Source organism: Myodes glareolus, chromosome 21, assembly GCF_982192425.1.
Source record: "Myodes glareolus chromosome 21, mMyoGla1.1, whole genome shotgun sequence".
In the NCBI taxonomy this organism is placed as follows: domain Eukaryota; kingdom Metazoa; phylum Chordata; class Mammalia; order Rodentia; family Cricetidae; genus Myodes; species Myodes glareolus.
The window spans coordinates 14,933,544-14,958,266 of NC_142046.1; the positions used below are offsets into that span (position 1 = coordinate 14,933,544).

At 52.3% G+C, this 24,723-nt stretch overlaps 1 protein-coding gene and 1 long non-coding RNA gene across 3 annotated transcripts; one reads left to right on the forward strand and one right to left on the reverse strand.

Moving 5' to 3' along the window:
* Nucleotides 1–9,280: 9,280 nt before the first annotated feature.
* Nucleotides 9,281–18,850, reverse strand: LOC125398907 (uncharacterized). The gene is made up of 3 exons (XR_007231549.3): nt 18,738–18,850; nt 11,798–11,851; nt 9,281–9,663 (listed from the first exon to the last, which is right to left on the reverse strand). It is a non-coding gene; the product is annotated as an uncharacterized LOC125398907 (long non-coding RNA).
* LOC146890489 (uncharacterized) lies at nt 17,938–24,565 on the forward strand. 2 transcript variants are annotated; one of them, XM_085681404.2, is made up of 3 exons: nt 17,938–18,194; nt 19,011–19,046; nt 23,740–24,565. In XM_085681404.2, the coding sequence occupies exons 1-3, from the start codon at nt 18,153–18,155 to the stop codon at nt 24,232–24,234; spliced, it is 573 nt and encodes a 190-aa protein (XP_085537530.2). In that variant the 5' UTR covers nt 17,938–18,152; the 3' UTR covers nt 24,235–24,565. The 2 variants fall into 2 exon arrangements, with proteins under 2 accessions (XP_085537530.2, XP_085537529.2); XM_085681403.2 differs by lacking the exon at nt 17,938–18,194 and having other exon boundaries at nt 18,924–19,046.
* The last annotated feature ends 158 nt before the right edge of the window (nt 24,566–24,723 follow it).

The window sequence follows — 24,723 nt, forward strand, 5'->3', positions numbered from 1 at the left end:
TCAGAAGCCGGCCAAGCTCCAGGCCTGGCCCTGGAGTTTCACTCTGATGGGAGTGGGCGAGCTGTCTGAGTAGCAGGGTGGGACCTGCCCCAGGTGCTCCCAGCTGGAGGTCAGCACCAGGTCATCAGCCTCTTGGGGTTGTCTCTGAAGGCACCATGGGCTCTGGCCTCTGGACACCGGCTGCTGGGGCCTTCACTTAGTGCAGGCTGACCTTGAACACACTGGTAGTTATGGACGAACTTAAACTCCTGAACCCTTCTACCTCCCCAGGGCTGGGATTACAAGCATTTACCACACCCTGTTTCTGCAGGTCTGTGGGCGGAACTCAGGGCTTCATGCCTGGTTGCAAGTGTTCCACCCACCGAGCAGAACCCCTGGTTCTCTTTCACTGGGCAGGTATAAGCACCAGGTACACTTTCCAGTCTGAAAACCTAGGCTTTCTGCATCTCCTCTTGACTTGCAAGCAGGCTACCCTCCTCAGGGGCTATATGCCCTCCCCTCCCGCCAGGGCCTTCCGAGATGCAATCTACAATCTTGGGTGCTACCAAACAACAATCACCCCCCCTCCCGCCACAGCTCCACAGAGACACTTATTTCCCAGTTCTGGGAAGATCAAGGTTCAGCAATCAGTGTGCTCCTGAGGAGGAAAGGGTCGGTCTGCCTGCCTGGACCTTGCCACTTGGCTTGCAGACAGCTGTCCACAGCTTTCCCTGTGTGCCAGTTCCTCTTCTAAAGATCCCGCTCATATAAGAGTCTGATGTGCGATCTCATTGTGGTCATAAAAGAACACACTGCATCTGTTAGCATTCAGGCATTACGCTGGCCTGCCCTCAGGGTCCTCAACTGCAGCCATTAAGAGCACTCCCTGTGCGCATGCACTACATCCTCTTATAAAAAGCAAAAAAAAAAAAAAAAAGCAGGAAGCAGGTCCTACGGGGAAGGGCCTTCCTCTCTCTCTCTCTCTCTCTCTCTCTCTCTCTCTCTCTCTCTCTCTCTCTCTCTCTCTCTCTCTTCCCCACTGCTCCTACTACAAATGCTGTCTCTTTGTTCCTTCCTTTCCCTTGCCCCCAATAAACCTCCCATGTGAGTGAGTTCTGTTGTCTTTTCTTCCCGCCAAACAACAACCGCATCCAAATTCAGTCACTCAGTGGTGTGATAGGGCTAAGGACACCAGTGCTCGCATTCTATGGCTCTACTGTCAAATAACACAGCATGCAATAAAAAGTGACCAGGTATGTCCGCCATTTCCTTACCTAATCTCTTCAGCTAAAGCCACAGACGACTGGCAGTTTTGCAATCCTGCCCTCCTCCCTCCCTTCCTTTTGAGACACTGTCCTACAGCCGCGAATTTGTTGATTGTCTTGGTGTTTTTACCTAACCCTCCTGCCTCTGTCTTTGGACTGCTGAAACCACAGTGTCATCCACCATCCTGGTCTATGTGGCACTGGAAACTGAACCCAGGGTTTTGTGCTAGATAAGTACTTCACCAACTGAGTTGCGCCTGTTTTGTTTGAGAGAAAGGATCTCATTTAGCCCAGGCTACCTAGCCTTGAATTATGCAGCCAGCAAAGGCCTTGAACTTCTGATCTTCCTGCCCACCTCCCCAGTGCTGAAAAGATAGGCATGCACCACCATGCCCAGTTTTTTGCTTTTGTTTTTATTTGTGGGTGTGTCTTTAATTTATTTTTATTTTATGTTCATTGGTGTTTTGCCTGAATGTATGTCTGTATAAGGGTGTCAGAAGCCCTGGAACTGGAGTTACAGACGTGTGAGCTGCATGTGGTGCTGGGAATTGAACCTGAGTCCTCTAGAAGAGCAGCCAGTGTTTTTGATTGCTGCACCATATCTTCAACTCCAGCTTTGAAATTCTTCTTTTTGTTTTTTTTTTGTTTGTTCGCTTTTTTTTCCCTAAATATTTTTTATGGTTTATTTAACTTTATTTTATGTGCATTGGTGTGAAGGTGTCAGATCCCCTGCAACTGGATCTTCAGACAGTTGTGAGCTGCCATGTGGGTGCTGGGAATTGAACCCGGGTCTTCTGGAAGAGCAGTCAGTACTCTTAACCACTGAGCCATCTCTCCAGCCCCTGTTTGTTCACTTTTTTATTTGTTTATTTGTTTTGGGTTTTTGTTATTGTTGTTGTTTTTCGAAATGGGGTTTCTCTGTGTAACAACCCTAGCTTTTCTGGAACTAGTTCTGTAGGCTGGGTTGGCTCCAAACTCACAGAGATTTGCCTGCCTTTGCCTCCTGAGTGCTGGGATTAAAGGCATGTGCCGTCATCGCCTGTCTGAAATTCTTATACCTGAAGTTTTATTGAATACTTCCTGCTTTGTAACACAGGCTACCAACTTTCTTGCCTTTAGTGAATATCTTCTTGTTACCTATTGCCTGTCCTCTAGAGCCCATGCCACACACTTGTTGTGGTGCCTATTATTTCTAAGTACTATTTTGTACTGATCAGCTTTTGCTAGGTTATGTTACATAACAAACATCCCCTGACTAACAGTAGATTCCTATAATCAAAGTTTGATTATACTCAGGTTTAGCATTGGCTGTACTTTGACTACCCCTGCCCATTACTCTGCTTCACACACACACACACACACACACACACACACACAGAGAGAGAGAGAGAGAGAGAGAGCGAGAGAGAGAGAGTCTCTATTTAGGTTTCTAGACTGAGGGCAGAGCTTCTTCAGAGAATATATCCTTCTTAGAAAAGACCCAACCCAGTATGTGTCAAACTGTGCTGAGCTTTTAAAGCCTCCACCATGCACCAGCATGTGACCACCTCTGCTTATGTTTCATTTCATACAAGTTACATGAGCACACACCAGTTAGTCATGAATTTGTTCTTTTGTTTTGGTGTGTGGGGGAGGGTGGCCTAGTGTCACAACTCTGTCATTCTCATCTTACAGATGGGGTAACTGAGGCCCAGAGAGGTTAGAAAAGTGTATTGAAAGGTGTACTGAGAAATGACACCATCCTCCGGGGGCAGAGGAAAGTCACACGGAGTGGTGTGGTAGTCTGAATGAGAAATGTCCCTTGTAGCCTCATGTATTTGAACACTTGGTTTCTGGTTGATGATGCTGTTTGGGGAACTTGAAAAAGTGCAACCTTGCACCTCACTGGGGGTGGGGCTTGAGTTTACAATTTGCCTCCTCCCCCAAATTTTCTCTCAATGTTTCCTATGTGTAGCTGAGATGTGATCTCTCTAGTTCCTGCTCCTAGACATGGTGGTCATCTACCCCTTTGGAACCAGAAGCTAAAACAAATTCTTTCTTAAGTTATCTTTGATCATGGTGGATTTTTTTTTTGTTTGTTTGTTTGTTTGGTTGGTTGGTTGGTTTTTTTGTTTTTTTGTTTTGTTTTGTTTTTTGAGACAGGGTTTCTCTGTATAGCTCTGGCTGTCCTGGAACTAGTTCTTGTAGAACAGGTTGGCCTTGAACTCACAGAGATCCACCTGCCTCTACCTCCCAAGTGCTGGGATCAAAGACCACCGCCTGGCTTTGATCATGGTGTTTTAGCATAGCAATAGAACAGCAACAAATAAAGGAGGTTAGAGATGCCACACTTAAATAGAGAAACAGGCACACATGTGTACACATACACTTATATACATGCACAGGTGCACAGGAATGTATATGCAGATGTACACATACATAAACATGCAAATGTCCATATAGGCACACAGAGAAAAACACATACACCACAGTCTCTGTACTGAGGAGGTGACAGTGTTGCTTCTTGGGACTTTGCTATGGGCAATGAACTTTGCTTGGACTCCTTGTGAGTCCTCAGAACCGCTGCCTGGTGAGGGAGGTGCTGCCTATATTCACATTTGCACACTGGCAAACTGAAGCTACAGGATATGGCTTCCAAGTCAGGCACGAATTTAGACTTGGGTATTCCTATCCTCCTCCTCCACGGGCTCGAGCTCCCAGGTGGACTGAGGTGGCCCCAAGCTCATGGGGAAGGGGAGGGAGGGCGCCTGAAGGATCCTTACTACACCCTGTACTCACCCACGCCATGCTCCACCCTTTCCAGACTGTGTGCACTGCTCTGAGCAGCTCTGCCTGTATCTGTGTTCCCTGGGGTCCAAGGTCCTTCCTTACCGAGGTGGACTTCCAGGTCCCTGCCATGCTGGGTTTCCTGAGTCATTTCTCTCTCTCAGTTCTGGCTCTAGAAAAATCCTAGCCTGCCTCTTGCCTATGAAAGTGGATGAAGCTTCCAGGAGTTGTTTGCCTTGTGCCTGCAGGGCTCCTCCATGGCCCCAATGACCCCTCCTATGTGAGAGTAGCTTGTTTTCAGAGTCTTGGGGGTTAGAGGACAAGTTTGGGCACAATCTATATGCCCTTCTATTGGATCAGATACCACATGCAGATATGGGTGACCAATGGAATATTATGTAACTACAAAGAAAAATGAGGTGTAATAAATCGCCAAACAATATATAATGTTAGCTCATTTTCATATAAATAAGACTTTTTAAGTGTTCGAATGGACGGAAAATTCCAACCACACTTGCTTTTCCCTGTCTCTGCTGTTTTCCCATCTCCCCTAGCATGGGACCCTTCCAGGTGCTTGGGTGTGACTCACCTAAGATAGGACTGAGAAGCCCCTAAGAGAAATGTCCTGTCTTGGGAAGGAAGAACAGGTCCAGGGGCACAGAACCATGATGTCACCGAAGACAAAGGGGGCATTTTGGATGTTTAGCTCTGCTAGGTAACTATGCACACCCGAACACTGAAGGTCCCAGAAAATTCTCATTTCACTGGCAGGGAGTAAATGCCGCCATCATTTCCTGGGGGTCTGTGTCTCAGCCACAGTGCCCCCTTGGAGACAGAAGCCCCAAGAAGCCAAAGAGACAGGAGGCAGGGGAAAAGAAAAAAAGAGCAGGGCTGCAGAGATGCAGGGCTGCCATCCCCAGCCACCCAGCATAGGCCTAGAGGCCCAGCCCTGCCACAGCTGCTCTCCCCGGAGGTACCTAACAAGCCCTGGGAAGGTCAGAGAAGGGCGGGAGGTGGGGGTGAGCGGGAGGTCACTGAGCTGGAGAACTTCGGGTGAGTGCTCGCTCCCCACTCCCTGAGATGCTCTGTGCTCCAGATACCCTCAACCTCCCTTCTGGTCTCGGTCTGCCATTGTGTGACCTTGACCTTGCAGAACTCGGTTTCGGGGTTCAGTGTACCCAACTGTTATAGGAAGGGCCTTGTTCTGCCGTGTCCTCAGTCCGTTTTAGGTTTGAGAGGAAAGGCTGGCAGGATTTTTCCGGAACTGGGGCAAATTTAGGGGCTATGTCTGTTTTCTGGGGTAAAATATGGTGGCCCAAGATAACCCCCCTCACTGCACACTACACCCAGCAGCCCCAACTGCTACCCAGAGTCACTGCTGAGGCGGGGCAGTCCCTGTGCAGACCGCTGGCCTCTCCCCACCGGATCCTGGCGGGCGGTGGGAGCCGGAGATGTAAATGCGCTCAGCCTCCTTTCTTCTAAATGCCGAAACCAGCCTTGACAGGCTCTGAAAATAAATGGCACCGACTCGCTGGGATTTCAAATTCCGTGATTAAGGGCTGAAGCAAACACTTTCCCTCCCTCCCGCCCGCCCGCCGCCCTCCCTCCGTGGGCTGATAGCGCTGGCGGCCGGGACAGCTTCTTGCGCGCCTGCCAGCAGCTCCGATAGCAGCCGCCAGCGCGCCGCTCCGGGCTGTTTATCAGCGACTCTCAAGCCGCTTCAAATCCCTGCCCGGCCTGCACGCGCGCCCGCCGGCACTCACTCACTCACACGGACGCATGCATGCACATACCTGCACGAATGCACACGGGCACACAGGCACGAGGCTCGTGTGCACAGAAAAGGCATGCACGCGTGCACACAAGGCACCGTGCATGCATGCATGCACACGCACTGGCCCATTTGCATGTGCACACACAGAACAATGCACATTTGCACACAAAATCACCACCATGCATGCATGCATACATGCACACCAGCCCACCTGTATGCAGGTGTGCACACACAGAACACAGGCACATGTGTACACAAGGCACCCTGCAGGTATGCACACCCATGTGCACAGTCACGCACAGGTTCTGGTAGGGCTTTGTCTATACTCCAATCCCAGGAGAGCTGCAGAATTGAGGGGTAGAAGAGGAGAGGGAAGGGAGGAGGAAAGGAGGGCAAGAGGGGAGCTGGGAGAGGCTCTGAGCTCATGGTTGGTTGGATACCTTGAAGGGCCAAGTCTAGTTGCAGTGCAACAGCAAGCCCAAATCTCCCTATTCCTCTGGCTGTTCCTATCCAGTGACTCTGAGCTACTCTGACCTCTCCTCCCAGCTGAGATTCTGTGGCTGTGTGGTGGTGGTGGTGGGAGGTGGCTGAGTTCTGCTGCTAGCCTCTACAGCAGGAAGTTCTGGCTGCTAGGAGACAGTCCAGCCCTGATCTGGCTGGTCTGGAAACCAGGAGCTTGCACAGGATGTGTCTCACCATGGGCACCAAAGCAGTGTACCCACCAGGGATGCCAGCAGAGCCTTGGCCTTCCTTAGAGATCAGAGCAATGACAAATGGCGACACCACCACCCCAGCTCCCAGATACCACAACGGTGATGTTCCCCCCACACCCACCATCAGCCTGATCTAGATTCTGCTGATGCCCCAGGATAACATGCGGCTGGGTGCCAGATAGACAGGTCTCCTCTACCCAGATGGCCACTCCCATCTCACCAGGAGTGACACTGACTGGACTCGGAGGGAGGCACAGCCTTGAGGAGCCCTGCTCAGGAGAGAGGCAGGCACAGCTACCTGGGTGGCCTCTAGGTGCAGATACTCATGACATCTGAGCATCGCCCACACTAGAGTAGCAACATACAGCCGACAGGGACCCCCCAGCACCCATCAAAGCCTGTCCCGCCTGAGGGAGCTAATACAGTACCGCTCCGAGTCATGCCCACTTCACACCATTTTATAGAAGGGGAAAGCTGAGGCTCCGAAAGCAGAAACCATTTGCCCAGACTCACCGACCTGGGAAGAGTCAGACTCCAATTGCTTCATTTTTACCCTCGAAAGTAGAAATGTCTCCAAAACTGATCTTGTTATGTATTGGAGAAGGAGCCCATGCACACGCAAACAAGGCCCCATAAGTTCTCAGATTCCAGTGAGGATCTGTGAGAGTCACACTTCGTATATGGCAGCTCAGATCCTGGGAGTCTGGTTTTAATCTTATTTGTGTGTGGATGTCCTGTTTGTGCTTGTGTGTGCCATGTTGGAGACCAGAGTTCAGTCTTGCTGTCATCCCTCAGAAGCTGTCTAACTTATTTTAATTTTATTATTACTTTATTTATTTATTTGGTTGGTTGGTTTTGTTTTTTGAGACTGGGTTTATCTCTGTGTAATCCTGGCTGTCCTGGAACTCATGTTGTAGACCAGGCTATCTTTGAACTCAAAGATCTGCCTGCCTCTGCCTCCTGAGTGCTGGGACTAAAGGCGTGTGCCACCACCATTCAGTGAGTATTTGCATTTGATTTTATATGTATAGGTGTTTGCCTGTGTGTATGTCAATGCACAATGTGGGCACCCAATGCTGCAGAGGCCAAAAAGGACATCAGACTTCCTGGAACTGAAGTAACAGTTGCTGTGAGCTGCTGTGTTGGGAGTGGGGCTGGAATGGAACCGGATGCTCTGGAAGAACAGACGATGCTCTTAACTGCTGAGCCACCTCTTCAGCGTCTCTTATTTTTTTTTAAGACAGGGTCTCATGTAGTCCAGGCTGGCCTGGAACCCAATTGTATTTAAGGATGACCTTGAACTTCTGGGCTTTGCGAGCCCTAAGAACAATGAGTCAGATTCTAGGTCTCCTCCCATGTAAACACAGACCGTTAGAATGAACCCACTGTTCTTAGAGTCCTTGTGTCCCTGGGGGTCTGGCATTTTGCAGGGTCACCCCACCCTGGAAAAACAATGGTTCCATTTGCAGACTTTGGACAGCGGGCAGGGAATGTTTCTGGGACTGCTGACTGGGGAGTGAGCTCTGGAGGGAAGACAGTGCTGGGGATCCTGGTGACACGGGAGAGCCTGGAGTCCCACTCAGCTGCACACTGTGAGCAGAGGAAGATGAGCGAGCCCCAAACAGTCAGGAAAGCTACCACCGTGAAATCCCTGCTAAACCTTTCCAGACCTAACCAGTTTGACCTCACACATATTTCAAGCCTCTTGTCCCTGGATGTCCTCTGCTATAGAACCCAGAAAAACTTAATACTGACATTTTTAGTTAAGCATCCCTTGCAGCTAGGGTGCCTCAGCTCTGGGCAATGGGATAAAGACAGAATGTCTTTCCTGAATCTAAAGGCAAATTTTTCATGGAAAATAGCCTTCACCTTATTCCTTTTATTTTTGAATAGAATGCGGATGTGATGGCTAGAGGTGAGGCAGCCATCTTAATACTGTGAGGACAAGAGCCAGCTATTCAGACTGAAAGAGCAGGAAGCCATATGCCTGTGCCTTCTGTACGGAGGCTGTCAAACCTCTCAGCGATCTTCATACATGCGTAAAAGCTGCTTGAACTGTGTGCAGCTCAGAGAAAGGCCTAGGAGAGACACCAATCCTGGGACCAGAGGGTGGATCCTGAACCCTGCAGATTATCCTGAAAGAGGAGTGAAAAGGCTCGAACTGTAGGTCAGACACCGAATGCGGCAGTGTCCCGAGACAGGCATCCCTGAGCCTGCCTGGTTCACAGCTGAGCAGTCTCCGTGTGGGAGACAAGGCCAAGCAGAGCCCTTTTCTGTGAAGAGTAATCGGCTTGTCTAATACAAGCTTCATATTTCAGGGGCTTTAGAATATTAATTGGTTTCATAAAGAGACGTGGATATTGGCAAGTAACTAATTATCAGCTAATTTATAGACAAGGTCTTGCTACGTAGCTCAGGCTGGCCCAGAACTCACGGTGTAGCCCTGACTGTGGCCAAACTCCAACTCTCCACCCTGCTGCCTCAGCCTGCCAAGTCCTGGGATGAAAGGTAGGAGCCTCCACGCCTGGCTAGTGATGAGATGTTATTGGTGTGTGTGTGTGTGTGTGTGTGTGTGTGTGTGTGTGTGTGTGTGCACGAGTATGCCGGTTCAGGGAGCGGAGCTTGATGTCACATGTCCTCTTCCATGGCTCTCCACTATGTTTTGAGACCAAGTTTCTCATTGAATCTGGAGCTCAATGATTCAGCCAGGGTGGCCGGTCAGCAAGAGCCAGGGATCCTCGCTCCTGCCCTCCCAGCGCTGGCACTGCGGGCACACACCTCACTCCCGACCTTGTGCCTGGTGCTAAGGATTGAATCTGGCCCCTGTTTGCACAGCAGACACTTGATCTGTTGAGTAGTTTTGCCAGCTCCTGATGATGGGAATTTGAGTGTCTGTTGGGTTTTGTTTTATTTTGTCCCATTTTTGTAGTTACTGTTATTAAAGTTTATTTATTATTTGTGTGTGTGTTTACGTTGAGTGCACATGTGCCGTGGTGCACATGTGGAGGCCAGAGGATGACTTCTGGGAGGTGTTTCTCTTCTTCCACCCTGTTGGTCTCCACGGATGGAAATCAAGGCATAATAAGGTCCTGCTGCAGGCATCTCTAGGTTACGACTGGGCCATCGTGCTAGCCCTTGGGCATCCTGTTTTCCTGAACATCCTTCCCTAAGGAAACAACAACAAAAAATTGCATTGCATTATTGTAAACGTATTGTAAACAACCAGGCGCTGGGACACCAGCCTTGGTGCTATGGGAAGGGCCCTGCTCCATTATAGCGCTTGCAGCCACCACTAGCTGACACATGACTGGGGGAGAGGCAATGAGTCCCAGCTCCCCATGAGGCTCAGCACACTCGGTCCCTTGGGGACTGGAAGGGCCTGTTCCCAACCTTGGCAGGTGGGTCAAGCACATTCACCTGCCCCCTGACGAACAGCTTGGCAGGTCTCTGGTGTGGACGGTCCCTCTCAGGATATTGATCCCAACCATCTGGGATATGGTGGGGGGACTGGGGGAACCTATGGGAAAGTCCAGTCCATCTCAGGGGTCTGCCAGAGGTCCAGGAAGCCCTGGCATCTGCTCTGCCATGAGGAGAGGAAGCTGGAGATGGTGGAGACTCACGCTTGGTGCTCAAGCAGGAGATAAAAGCCAGGCTGTGCTCACAGTGCTCTATACCCAGAGCAAGCTCAGCTCTGCTCTAATGAGCGTGGAGGCACTGCAGCAGGAGGGGGGAACGAAGCTGCAGGGTACAGGGGTGGCAGGGAGCTCCACCAGGCCTCCTTTTCTGGCCATCCTGGGCATCATCTGCTCCTGAGGGTTCCAGGGAGTGTTTCCAAGCAAGAGAGAAAGGCAAAGCTTCCGGACTGCACCTGGAGGTCACGGCGGTGATTTTGTGGCCAGACTGCACCCAGGTCCCTGCATGGGAGTGCCTGAGATTGCTCTCGGTCCTGTCTGGAGGTCCCACAGCCCTCCCTTTGCTACACTCCATAGTAAGCCATAGCTGGGGCATCAGCAGAGGGGTACCTGGCTTTCTTAGGCTGTGCCACCTACAAGGACCGCTGAGGTTGGCATTCTGGCCACCACCCAGTCGGTTATGTGCAGCCCCTCCCTCACCCTTAGCTCCAGCTCCTGGCCCAGCCTGTGCTGACACTGTATTCAGGGTGCAGTCATTTGTGTTTCTGGCATCTGACAGCTGAATCCCAAGTGCTAGGGCTGAAAATCTAGGCTGGGTGACCTTGAGGAAGAGGTTTACCCTCTCTGAGCCTCAGATTCCTCCTTTAAGGGAAATAGATGCCTGTCCACCATGTAAACAGCAAGACAAAGCTCTGGTCTGCCTTTTAGAGTGATGGCTGACTTCTTCTGAAAGTTTCCAGTGTTCCTTGGCAGGCAGTGTTCCTGGGAGCAGCTCCAGATCTCTGAATGTCCAGGGACGGACGAACTTCATTCGCTCTATGTGTGTGTGTGCGCGTGTGTGTCTGAGTATATGTGTGTCTGTGTGTTTGTGTCTGTGTGTATGTGTGTCTGTGGGAGTGTGTGTGTGTGTGTGTGTGTATTGGAGGTGTTTGCTTGCTGTTTAAAGGAGTCGGGCCACTCTACAATTCCAGGCTGGTGGCTGCTGACAAGTGGCGCTCAGAAGGGGCCTTAATCACCAGAGGACAGGCGTGCAAACCACAGGAAGCTGGGTGTGCTGCAGGAGAGAAGACTGGGAGTCTGGTGGCTCGGGCCCACTGGAGCTGCAGCTCACAGGCTTCCCTGGGGCCAGGGCCAGGGGGCAGTGAGTGAAGGAAGAGGAAGGAGAGAGGAGCCAGGATGGGTCTGGGGAGAAGCCATTGTGGTAGAAAGAGCCTCGCCTCCCTGCTTGGAGGAACTGGATGGAAGGAGAGTTCTTTGTCTCCTTGCCTGACCTGGATGTCCCTTCTTACTGGGGTGTGTGTGTGAGAGAGCTTCCAAGAGCCCACACTGAGCAAGACCTATGTTAATTTAGTGTGTGTGAGTGTGTGTGTGTGTGTGTGCGTGGGTGTGCATGTGCCATAGCATACAAGAGGAGGTCAGAAGCAACTTTTGGGGGTTGGTTTCCTGCTTCTTTCATGTGGGCCTTGAGGACTGAACTCAGGTCTGCAGACATGGCATACGTGCCCCTATTGCCTGAGCTACCTTGGTAGCCCTGGGATCTCAGTTTTTACACCGATCATGTGTTTTGTTTGTCACCCACACAGCCACTTTCTTTTCTCTTTTTTATAAAGTCGCTGGAGGCTGGGCTCCAGGGGCTGGAGTGCAGCCCCCCTCCCCGGCGAAACTCACCCAGGATTGTGAAGTCCGGTGTTTGACCGCCAACACTGGGATGGGGAGCAGAATCTGAGAAAGAAGGAAGGGGGAGAGGGAGACCTGATGGAGGAATGGACTTCCGTCATCCTAGCTAGGAAGCTGAGGCAGGGAGGGTCAGGAGTTCAAGGCCAGCTGGGATCTAAAGGGAGTTTGAATTCAGCCTGAGCTACTTTAGACACCTTTTCTCAAAACAAACTTGCTGGCTGGTTTTATGTCAACTTGACACAAGCTAAACTCATCTGAGAGCAGATAAGAGCACTGCCTCCTCTTCCAGAGGATCAGGGTCCAATTCCCAGCATTCATGCGGCAACTCATGATTGCCTCTAATTTCAGTTCTGGGGGATCTGAAGCACAGATAGAAATACAGGCAAAACATATACACTAAGAGGAAACATTAAGAAAAATTTAAAAATTTAAAGCCAGGCAGTGGTGGCACATGCTTTTAATTCCAGGCTTCAGGAGGCAGAGGCAATTGGATATCCGTAAGTCTGAGGCTAGCCTCGTCTACAAAGTGAGTTCCAGGACAGCCAGGGCTACAAAGAGAAACCCTGTCTCTAAAAACCAAAAACCAGAAAAAAAATTAAGAAAATGCCTCTACAACATTAGCAACCCTGTAAGGTATTTTCTATTTTGATTTTTCGAGACAGGGTTTCACTGTGTAACAACTCTGGCTGTCTTAGAACTCACTCTGTAGACCAGGCTGGCTCGAACTCACAGAGATTTGTTGCCTACCTCTGTCTCCTAAGTGCTGGGATTAAAGATGTGTGCCACCATCACCCAACTAAGGTATTTTCTTAATTAGTAGTTGATGGGGGAGGACCTAGCTTATTGTAGGCGATGCCATCCCTGGGTTGTTTGTCCTGGGTTATATAAGCAGACTGAGAAAAACATGAGGAACAAGCCAGTAAGCAGCACCCTCCATGGCCTCTGCATCAGCTCCTACCTCCAGGTTCCTGCCCTGCTTGAGTTCCTGTCCTGATTTCCTTCAGTGATGAACTGTTATATGGAAGTGTAAGTCAAATAAACCCCTTCCTCTCCAGCTTGCTTTTTGGTCATGGTGCTTCACTGCAGCAGTACACAAAAAACAAAAAACAGAAATCTAGCTGGGTGGTGGCGGTGCACACCTTTAGTCCCAGCAATCGGGAGGCAAAAACAGGCGGATCTCTGTGAGTTTGAGACCAGCCTGGGCTACAGAGTGAGTGCCAGGACAGGTTCCAAAGCTACACAGAGAAACCCTGTCTCAAAAGACAAAATAAAAGAAAACAAAAACAAAAAACAAACAAAAACAAACAAAAAACCCAAAATAAAACAGAAACCTAGGGCCCTCGCTCAGTTAATGTAGCACTTGTCTAGCATCCATAAGGCCCTGTATTCTGTCGCCAGCACCACGGAAACCATCAGTAGCACACACCTGGAATCCTTTGGAGGTAGAGACAGGAGGATCAGTTCAAGGTCATTCCCAGCGACATATTCAGTTTGAAGACAGCTTGAGATACACACGACTGTCTTAAAAGTACACAAGACTGTCTTAAAAAGATATACAGACTGTCTTAAAAGCAATAAAAAATAAATAACAAGGAGCAATGACTAGTTTCAGGGTTGCAGCTAAGAGTTGGGGTTCAGGGTAGGATCACTCTGGACTTGCTGTCCTTCCAGGCACCCTGGCCACAGACTGGTGGCCCTTGACCAGCAGAACCAGCTCCCGTGTTGAAGGGAGTGTGTGCAGTGGCCACCTGGATGACCTCAGTAATGTGTCGGACAATTTTCCTTTTGCACACAACCCTAAAAATCCTGCTCCCTGTCTGGTCAGGTTTCTAAGAGAGGCAGCTGGCTGCTCAGAACATCCTGGAGGAATGAATGAATGAATGAATGAATGAGTGAAAAGTGCTAATCCCAGTTGCTCACTACTCAGCCCCTTGCTGATTCTCCATTCCTATCAGAATCTGGAGTGGCCTACACACTGGGAAGAGCTTCACGTGGGAATGCTCTCATAACCTGAAGGACAGTGAGGACCAATCAGCCAGTCTTGGGCTGTTTCCAGGGTCACCTTGTTCTGGCTCTCCTTTCTTGTGTGAGCCTCAGCAAAACTTTATCACATGACCCTTTTACCCTTCCATGTTGTTCCCGTGGAAATGCATCCGTGCCTGTCTACACTTCTCTGCATCCGCCCACTGTCTTCCTGGGCCAGGCACATTGAATTGCCTTCTTGAGGGAGAGGGCAACGCTCCGACCAGTGCCCTGGACGGTGAGGTCCTGCTGGCTCCAAATCCTCTTGGGCCTGTGCTCCCAGGGATGGAGGTGGGCAGCCAGAGACTAGCTAGGGACTGCAGCAGGAATAAGCAGGCAGGGGGAAGGCAATGGCCTGGACGATGGAGTCCAGGCACGTCCTGATACCAATTAAGGCAACCCTGGCACACAGGGGGCCTGGAACGGCATTTATCAGCCAGCCGGGAGGGGCTTGGCGAGCTGTCCTCTGCTGATGGATTAGACAGAACACAATTAGGTTTCAGACACTGCTCGCTTGTGCCCGACCCCCCCCACCCCCATTCTCTGCAAGGCACAGTGACAGAGCCCTTCTGGGTCCCAGCTCAGCCCCACCCTGAGGGGAAGGGCAGCTTACCAAAGGGTAAGGGGTCCAGCAAGAATCATAATGGGAGGAGAGTGCAGGTCCCTTCCTGCCCCACTCATGGCTTCCACTGAGTCAGGAGTGAGCTGTTCTGGAAGGGATGTGGGTGACCACGGCAAAAGTGGTCTCCACAGCTGAGCAGAGGGTGAGCACAGGGGCCCCCATCCCAGGAAATCTGCTCTTGGCCAAGTAAGGCTCTGAACCCCAATCCCCTTGAGAAAAATTCTCAAGGTTCTAGAGCGTCCTTCACTGCTGGTGTCCTGGAATAAGGCAGGGACACCCCAACAGAAGGCTGAATGAGCCCTTCTGTGGGGTCCAGGAGTCAGGTCCTGTCCTGTTAACCCTTCCGCTGGGCTTTCCGCTATGAGGAAGGCATCCACACGGGGCAGTCCAGGGCTACCCTGTCCTGTTGTCATCCTGTTCAGTGACCTGGGCTTCAGCCCCACCTCCTCACTTCTCTCCTTAGCCTCAGCCACCTACTCCTGCCCTCTGCTCTCTGCTCTTTAGGGAGTTTCCAAACCCAGAGTTTCCGCAGGGTGACCAGTCCTGACCAAGCTCCAGCTCCTGCCTAGATACCCCATCCACCTCTAGCCTTCGGTTCTTCCTCCTCCATCCCCAGCCCAGAGTACAGATGTCATCTGACCTCTACCCAATCACACCAGTCCCTTGCTCCAGAGCCATCTGTGGCTCCCAGCTCCCTCAGGAAAACGTGCCAGCTGCAGCTTCAGCGCTGACCCTGGCCTCCCAGACCCATGGCATCCTTAGCCCTATGCTCAGCGGTGACCTTGTTTGCTGACCCCCGCCTCCCAGACCCATGGCTTCCTTAGCCCTATGCTCAGCATTGACCTTGTTTGCTGACTCCCGCCTCCCAGACCCATGGCTTCCTTAGCCCTATGCTGGGCAGTGACCTTGTTTCCTGTCCCCTGCCTCCCAGACCCATGGCTTCCTTAGCCCTATGCTCAGCGGTGACCTTGTTTGCTGACCCCCGCCTCCCAGACCCATGGCTTCCTTAGCCCTGTGCTCAGCGGTGACCTTGTTTGCTGACCCCCGCCTCCCAGACCCATGGCTTCCTTAGCCTTATGCTGGGCAGTGACCTTGTTTACTTGGTCACTCGGCTGCTGTCACCCATTTCTCTCCCCCATCAGAATGGAATCCGGGGGCAGGGACCAGACCTCTGTTGCTCATCCTTTCTAGTGTCTGTCGCTTGTGAGGACACAGGCCCACCCCTGGATCCTGGTGCAGGGTGCTCGCCTCCGAGAGGACCTGAGGACCCCTTGGGCCTCACCTGCCTCACCCATAGCCTGGACACTCCCTGTGGCCCCCACCTCCAGCCTCAGTTTAGGCTGCTCCCTGGGGTCTCCTAACTGCCCAGCTAGTTCTGCCCGTCCTCAGGACGGATGCCAGCCTAAAGGTCACTGAGCTAAAGTGACGGGTTTATTTGGTGGCAATGCACACAGTGTGTACTCCTGGATTGTCTTGTTCACAGGCTCTGACACAGAGTGGCTCTCCACAAACACCTGACAAATGAACGAGCCCAGACCAATGGGCCCTGCTCCTTGGCAGAGTGCCTGCATTGGGCTGACTGGGTCACCCACCTGCCCGAGACTCTCAGTGGTCAAGAGCTGGGGAGGACATGACCAGGGCCAAGGCCAAGTAAAACTCTGAGGACATCTGCAGCTGGAGACCCTGTCCTGGAAAGCAGACTAGGGCAACAGCTTCTGAGATGAGTTGTATTTTGAAGGGTAGGGGTCTGAGCTAGAGAGAGACAAAAGTGAAGATTTTTCTGTGTATTAATGAGTGATCGTGTCTTTAAACAGATTCGCTTGCTTAACGCCCCCTACAACCCTTTGAACAATCACTTCATTTTCTCTGTGCCTCAGTTTCCTCATTTGTATAATGGGCACATAATGGTACTTCCTTCCTATGGAGGATAAACACCTTTAAAGTGCCTGGAACAGCGGCTAGCACAGAGAAAGAGAGCCCTGTTTAAACAGTTTATAAAAGGGATGGGAAGGGTGGGGGCATGTCCAGGAGAAGGGTGAGGTGTGTCCCTGCTCTTCTGGACTGTGAGACTTGGGGACTCTCAGCAGTAGCAAGTGCGGCATGCAGGTGCAGGGACTGGGGAATGCTGGGTCCCTTTCACCCAGTGCATGAGGTAGATAGGTCTCTGGAGAGCCCTGAGGTGACTTATGAACCCCCAAATCTTGACATCAGAAAGCAGCCATTTCCTGGTAAGCAGGATCCCTCTCAGCTGAAGTCCTGTAAGGTCAGGCCACAGGCACGGGGCCCTACGGTAGAGGGCAGGTGGCACAGGCCATCCATCTGTCCTGAAGTTGCGCCTTTCAGTAACCTACCTGCTTCTTCATTTCCACAAACTCACAAGGGTACCTGGCTATGGCAAGTCAGGTGGGGGCAGGGTGCCAACTCTCTCCGGGCCTCCGTTTTCACATCTGTAAGATGGGGTTGTTTATCAGCACTGCTGCAGGCCCTGGTGTTGTGGAAGAAAGGAAGACAACCTCGGGACCAACCTGTTTCCTTACCACACCAAAAGGCACAGGTCAAAGGCCAGAGAGGTACACTTCGCTCTCTGTGGGTCCCCTGGTTAGCTTTCTATTGCTGTGATAAACACCATGACTGGGAAGGAGAGGGTTTCTATCACCTTACAGCTACAGTCCATCATGAGGGAAGTCAAGGCAGGAACTGAGGTAGAGGCCTCGTAGGAATGCTGTCACTGGCTTGCTTCTCCTGGCTTGCTCCGCTCCTTGTCTTATACAACCTAGGCCTTCCTGCCCAGGTTGGCACCACCCACAGTGGGCTGGATCCACCAACGTCAATCATCAGTTAAAAAAAAATGTGCCACAGACCCCACTACCGGGCCACCTTCTGGAGACATTTCTCACTGGAGTTTCCTTTCCCCGGGTGACCCTAGCTTCTGCCAAGCTGATTACAAACAAACAAACAAACAAACACTACCAGAACAGCTGGTCAGAGCTGGCTCCTCCCACAACACCTGTGGCCAAGGCGGAGCTCTGCAGGGCCTAATGCCCCTGCTTACTCCCCTCCACCTTATCAACCCCAACTGCGAGCCTCTACAAAGCCCTTTATTAAGAAATTGGTCGACTTCCTGCTAATTAAGAGAAACACTATTCCGCACCACAGGCCAATAAATTTCCCCTGCCAGAAAAACATGGCTGGGAAGCCGGCCACCTCGCTCTACCCCTGAGCTTGCCCCTTAGGAGTTGCTATAGGGTGTAGCGGGATCCAGGTCATCAGCAGCCATGATTTTTCTAGGATCTTTTCAGAACAACAACAACAACAGAAAAGGATGGAGCCACCACATTTGCATAAAAGTCCAGGTCATCACCAGCCCCTACCCTAGCACAAGCTCCAATCCATCGAAACATAAGGACGTGCCAGGACACCTGTGTCCTCGTGAGTGTCCTTCACCCCATCTTCACCAGCATCGTGGAACTCAGAGAGGTCAGGTAACTGTGGCGGCTTGACTAGGAAGGGCCCCCACAGACTTCAGTGTTTGAACGCTTGGCCCATAGGGACTGGCACTCTTAGGAGGAAGTGTGTCACTGTGGGGGGTGGGCTTTGAGGGCCCAGATGCTCAAGCCTGGCTCAGATTCCTGCTGTTGCCTGTGGATCAAGATATAGAACTCTCAGCTCCTTCTCCTGTACCATGTCTGCCTGCAAACTGCCATGCTTCCCGCCATGACGCTAGTGGATGAAACCTATGAAACTGTAAGTCAGCCCCAGTGAGATGTTTTCCTTTATAAGAGTTGTCGTGGTCCTAGGGTCTCTCTACAGCAATAGAAACCCTAACTAAGACAGTAACACACCCAAAATCACACAGCCCGTTGCCCATGTCTTAACTAAGGCAAACTCCTGGCTTTAAGGCCCAAGTGTTTTTATTTCCTGTGGTCAAAGTCAAGGTCTTTGTGTCCTCTGTTCTGGAAGACAAAAAGTCAAAGAGAGAATGCTTTCTTCTGTGGCCTTGGGAGGCTGCCTCCCCTCCTAGGGGCTCTCACCATCCAAGTCCGCCAGATGAGAGAGACAAGCTCACTGATTCCGGTGCTGCTCAACCCTAGAATCCTGCCTGGGGTCTGAATCTGGACCAGGGGCCTAAAGGGCAGGTGGCCAGGACATGGAGATCTGTGGCCACAGAGCAATGGGCCTCCAGCCTAACTTAATGGCAGGCCAGTAGCTCCGCACACAGCAGATGGGACTGGCTGGAAGAGAAGGAGTGCAAGGGAGAAGCAGGTGGATTTGCCCAGCCCCACTCACCCTTCCTCAAAGAATACAGGCTGTGAGCATCACAGAGACATCTCCAGTTTCAGGATTCCACAGCAGCCCGGGGCTCCAGGGCGCTACCTTCTTCCTGCATGGTCTTCTCTCCACGCACGTTTGCCTGGGCCCACCACTTCTGGGTTCCAGGTTTGAGTTGAGGCTGCTGCCAGGCTCTCCACAGCACAGACCCTGGCTTGCTAGGCATCTCTGCCACCTCCGTCACTCCCAGGACCCTGCACTGTCCGCTTACCTCTCTGTTCTTCCCCTCAGGAACAGCATCTTGCCAAGGAGCCCTTATGGACCCAGGTAACCTCAGGGTGTGCTGCACACCCCGGCCCCACCCACCCTGTCCCACCTCCCCTGTCTTCCTCCCATGGGCCGAGGAGGGAGGGTTACAGAGGAGGGAAGCCCTCCTCTTGGATTTCCCACCCCTTCACAAGTGTCACAGAGGAGACGGTTTAGGGCCCTTCAGCCTCTTCCTTCCACCACCCAGTGGCCCAGGCATGGACTAGAACAGGTCGGGTGGAAACAGGAAGGCAGGAATTTTGAGCTCCTGAGCTCCTGAGTGTGACCTTTGCCTCCTGACCCTCCAGGTAACCGTGAGTCCTCATCAGCATATTTGCTTCTCAAAGCAAACTGAGGCAGGCAGTAGAACAGAGACTTGATCAGGGTCCTCTAACAAGCAGCCACTACCACAGGGCCTCCGGTCTAAATGCCTTCTTACTCTCAATTCACAGTATGGCTAACCAGCATCCTGGCCTTTGCTCCCCTCAACGTGCCTGTGGCAGGCATTACTAATGGATCACAGAGTTCTTCACCTTTAAACCTTGATGCAACCTCAGAATCCTTTACATAATCTCATCCAGCTGTGGGTGGGGCACTAACAGTACCATCTGCTCCCCATCTAGACTGTGGTTTTCACTGTTCTAGCACCTGGGCCCAGTACAAGTCAGACACTTCCATTTTGCTTTGTTTTTGTTTTTCTGGCATTTGTTTGTTTGTTTATTCATCAATTATTCGAGGCAGGGTCACTCTATACAGCCCTGGCTGTCCTGGAAACTCACTCTGTAGACCAGGTTGGTCTTAAATTCAGAGAGCCATCTGCCTTTGCCTCCCAAGTGCTGGGATTAAAGGCGTGTACCATCATCACTCTGCTAGCCATTTTCCTTCTTTCCTTCTCTCTCTCTCTCTCTTTCTCTCTCTCTCGTTTCTCTCTGCCTTGTCTGTCCTGGTATTTGCTGTGTAGATCAGGCTGGCCTCGAACTCACAGAGATCCGCGTGCCTCTGCCTCCCAAGTGCTGGGATTAAAGGCATGAGTCACCACCTGCTGCTGACCATTTTCTGAAAGAAAAAATTTTAAGTGTTTACGAATGGGGTCACTTCAGAGCTACTTCCTTGCCATGGAGTTTCATGACATCACTAACAGCAGTGTCCCCACAGCCATGGGTACCCCAAGGCATCTCATCTAACCTGATGGACACTCTCAGGATACAACTTCTCCCTAGGGTTATAGACCCCAAGGTCTGGCCCTGGTTCCTGCCCCTAGTCCAGTGTTCTGCCAGCCCCTTCCAAGTCATTCCATGCCTCTGCCTGTGTTCCCTTTGTGACCAGGCTCCGCCTCAGTTCAGTGGGTTTTAGATCGGAGCTTTAGGACCCGAATGGGTTGCATATCCTGCATGGAGCTTTAGAACTGCGGGAACGCCACATCCCGCCCCTTCTGCTGTGATGTGAATGCAGTCATACATGTTGGGACATGATCCACTTATGATGGGGGTTTTAGGAGGTGCTATTAGGGCTCAGAAGGTTAAGGAGCTTGCCACCACACCTGACAGCCTGAGTTCAATCCCCACTCACGGTGTAAGGAGACCTATCTCCTGAAATTTGTACTCTGTTTCGTATGTGTGTGTGTGTGGGGGGGTGCGTGCGTGCGTGCACACAGGGAACAAAATTCCTTAATCAAGGTGGTACTAGGAAATTGTACTTTGAGGTTGAGGACTTTGGGTTAGGACACGAGGGCTTCGGCTCACAGACGGACTAGTCCTCATAATAGTGGCGAGAGATGACAAGGACACTCATCACTCTGTATAATTAATATGCACTAATAAAAAACAAAGAGACCTGAGGGACCAAGGAGTGGTGCACACGCCCCTGTAATCTTAGGAGGCTGAGGCGCGGGATGGTGAGTTCAAGGCCAGACTTGGCTATGTGGTGAGTCCGTGTCTGGAAGGAAGGAAGGAAGGAAGGAAGGAGAGAGGGAAGAGATGATTCCAGGGGCTTGCTTCCCTCCTCATTACGCTCAAGCATGGCTAGAAGGCTCCATGTAGGAGAACAAGCCCCAACAAGATCTAAAATATGCCTGCACCTTGGTCTTGGGGTTCCCATGCTCCCAGAACTGTGGAAAAGACATTCTGCTATCTTACCTAGAGTAAAGGTAAGATGAAAAGTACCTTTTCATCACAGCAGCCCGACAAACAGATCAGGAGAGGGTGGCCCAGAAGGGTGAGGGTGTGGCTAGGCACCCTGGGCCTTGGGGGGGGGGCTGCAGCCGCTGATCTCACAGCCCCACTGACTCTCTCCTCAGCTGTGCCCCGTTATGAGCCTCATGTCTTTTCACAGGAAGAGGGGAACCTGGACACTGTGTGGTTGACATACTGGGGTGAGAGGAAGGATGGATGAATGAATGCAGGGGTGGATGGGAGGAGGGAGGAGGGACCGTTCCCTGCATCCACTGACTCAGCTGAGGACAGGGAGATGAGTCTGAGATGTGAGCAGGTGGCTCCCCCACTGCCCCATCCCTGACATTTCCATTAGGTCGCATCTGCTGCACCTGGACCCTGCCCCGGGAAGCCGCTGTCTCTGCAGCTTTATTAAGGACCTATTAAGGCATCTTTTCAGACCTGGGTTACACAGTGGCTCTGGGCAAGGCTAACAATGCCGTTGTCACTGCAGACACAGGCAGAGTGGCCTCAGAGGGGCTGGGGAGGGCTGGCTGGCTGGAACCCGGGGTGAGGTCTTTAGTGTCATTCCGGCTTGCCAAGCGTAATCCCTGCTCCTCTGCTAATTGGCTGTGTGGCACTGGGCAGCTTGCTTTCCTTCTCTGACTCAAAGGCAGGTAGAAGAGGGTGAGAGCCGGATCGTGGGAGGATCTACTGCGTTGCAAGGCCAGGAAGCAGGCTTGGCAGGGCCTCCCACGCATGAGACTGCATCTTGTTCTTGGGACAGCAGGTGTTGTGACTGCCCAGATTTTACGGATGAGGAAACTGAGGCTAACAGGGAGATGGAGCTTAGTCAAAGTCACACAGGCCGGCAGTGACGGCCAGTATTCAAACAGACACTGGCCACTGACTGGGAACAAAGCCTGGGGCTGGTGGGCGGGGCTGGAGGGGCTTCTCACACCAGCTCCTCCTCCAGGTGACAGCACAGAAGAGGGGAGGAAGGCTGGGACAATACTGCTGATTTATGGGTCCGGCGTGGTTAACCACACCATCTGGATGCCACACGCCTGCCTAGTGAGGGCCCCCAACCCTGCCGTATCAACGGCAGGAAGGGACAAGGGAGAGGCTAGACAGGTCTCAAGCTCTGGGGTAGACTGCAAAGCTGTGTGTGGTTCACAGAGCCTTGAAGTCCCACCCTCCCATCACCCCTCACTCCACCAGCAGCCACCACCAAGAGGACTAGTCTCTCTGTTAGCCTCAGAAAGGAGGGATGGGTGTCCTGACTCGGTACAAAGGGAAGGCTCTGGATATAGCCACCAAAATGGGAAGGGATGAGCAAGTGTGTGTATGGGGGGGGGGCTGACATGTGACGGTAGCACACACAGCGTGATGCCTGGTCTCCTGCAGGGGTGACAGACGCCTGCCTGTGCTACCTTTTGGCTCATCCTGGCAAGAGACTTCACTCTTCTGGGTTCTAGCCCTCAGTCTAACATACAGACACCATGGTGGTATCTGCCTCTCGGAATTGGTCTCAGGAATCAAATTACATAAAAGGACATACAGACCTCAGATTACTGTCTGGGTCAACTACTAGAGAGTCAGTGGCTGCTCTGACTTCTGCTTTGGCCTCAAGGACAGGAGCCTTCTCTGGGTTATAGTCAAGTGCTCACCTTCCCACATCTTCATGGCTTCCCCAAAGAGAGAGTTAAGCACGACCCCAAGACCTCTATGGTGGATGCAGTGACTCTGGACACCAGGCTCTGCTTCATGGCAAGCACTCCCCTCTATCTCCTCAGGATGAGGAAGGAGGGAAAGACACACAGCTGGAGTCTCCTGGGTAGTAGTGCTCTTACATTGCCTACAGCCCTTGGTCCAGACTGTGGGCTGGCTGGTCAGGAGTCTGAAGCAGCCCACAGACTCCATTTCACACAGCCAACTGGAAGGCTGCACACATAAGCCCATCCTGATTAGAGCACACTGTGGAAAGACCCAGACAGCAGCAACTCCTTTCTCTCTTGGCCAGCGTTGAGAAATGACAGCTGTCCTACCCAGGGAGACCAGTTCCCATTCCAGGGGGTCCCCTCTGGGGCTCCACACTAGGGAGCCTGGAGCCTGGAGCCTGGCTGCCTACGCCTGCCTGCCTGCCGGGAGCGGGGCCAGATGGAGCAGCTTTGGCTACTGGCCTCAGCTAGCATCGCAGGCCCCGTGACCTGTCCTCTGGGACCCTCTGGTCTGGCCATCCGAGGTGACCCTTCCCCCTTCACCACAGAAGCCCAGACCTCTGACCCTTATTAAAAACAAACCAAACAGGATCTACAGAGAGGGAAATTCTCCACAAACAGTCTGAGATGTAATCACGTGTGTCCCCTCAAACACACACACACACCCTAGCTCCAGACCCCCAAGGCTGCAGCCACTTCCACATAAACAAGCTATTATGGGGTGTGGGGGAGGGCTTTTGTTATGAAACATCTAGGCATCCCTCAACTTTTTAGGGAGAACGTTGTTGCTTTCTGCCACATGAGAGGACCTGGAGGGTGCCACGGTTTTTGTGTTCTATGCAGGTTGCTTCTGGCAAAGAGGCACGTGGAAAAGGGGATCAGGAGAGAGGAGGCATCCCTGGACGTCACCAGGAGCCCCACCCATGGCGAGAGCAACCTGGATCCGGCTCTGCTGTCACTCAGAACACGTCGAGAACCCTGGTGCCCACGTCCCTGCCCTCTGTAGGCTTGGAAAACATCGTCTCTGCCAGAAGCTGGAGCAGGGCGGCTTACACAACAGACAACGGACCCTCGGGTCACCCTGGTTCCCACTGGCCACCCCGGGGGCTGCTGGGCAAGGCCCTGCGCGCACGCCGAACCGCGCATGCGCCAGTCGGCCGAGCAGGAGGCCGCCCGCGCAGCCCCGCTCTCTCCCGGTCGCCGTGGCAACGGGCTCGCGGGGGGAGGGGCCGCTCCGCGGCGGCTGCTATTTCTGCCGCTTCCTGTTCCTCGCGGCCACGTCGCCATGGCAACCGGTTACTCAGCTCGGCCGCCTCCCGGCCCGGCTGGCGCGCGTGACCCCGGCTACTCGCGCCCCCTCGTCCCCCTCCCGTCCCCTGCCCGGTGCCCGCGGCCGGCAGGGAGGCAGATTGATGGGCGACGCTTATTAAAACACAGTGGAAGCGTTTCCGTTTTTATGACGCTGACGAGGCAGCGTTATTTACTGTTATTGTTCGCCCTGGCCGCCCGGAAGCTCACCTTCGGCCTGTCCCGGGACGGCGCGTGGCACCCAGGGGTCCCCCTATTTATGCTCCTTCCCCCTGCGGCAGCACGCGGAGAGGGACTGCACAGGCCCGGTAGCTCATGCTTGAAGGAGAAAAAGGCAACAAAATAAATAAATAAATAAATAAAAGAGGAGCAGATGACTTCATTCTCGGGAAGGCCAATTTCCTGGGGACGCTGGTGGAAACAGCCCCCGAGCCGCTGGATGCTCTCAATACTAAGCCAGATGGAGGCCAGAAAATTCTCGTCCCTGCCCGAACGTGTGACCCCAGGCTAGGTAGCCAG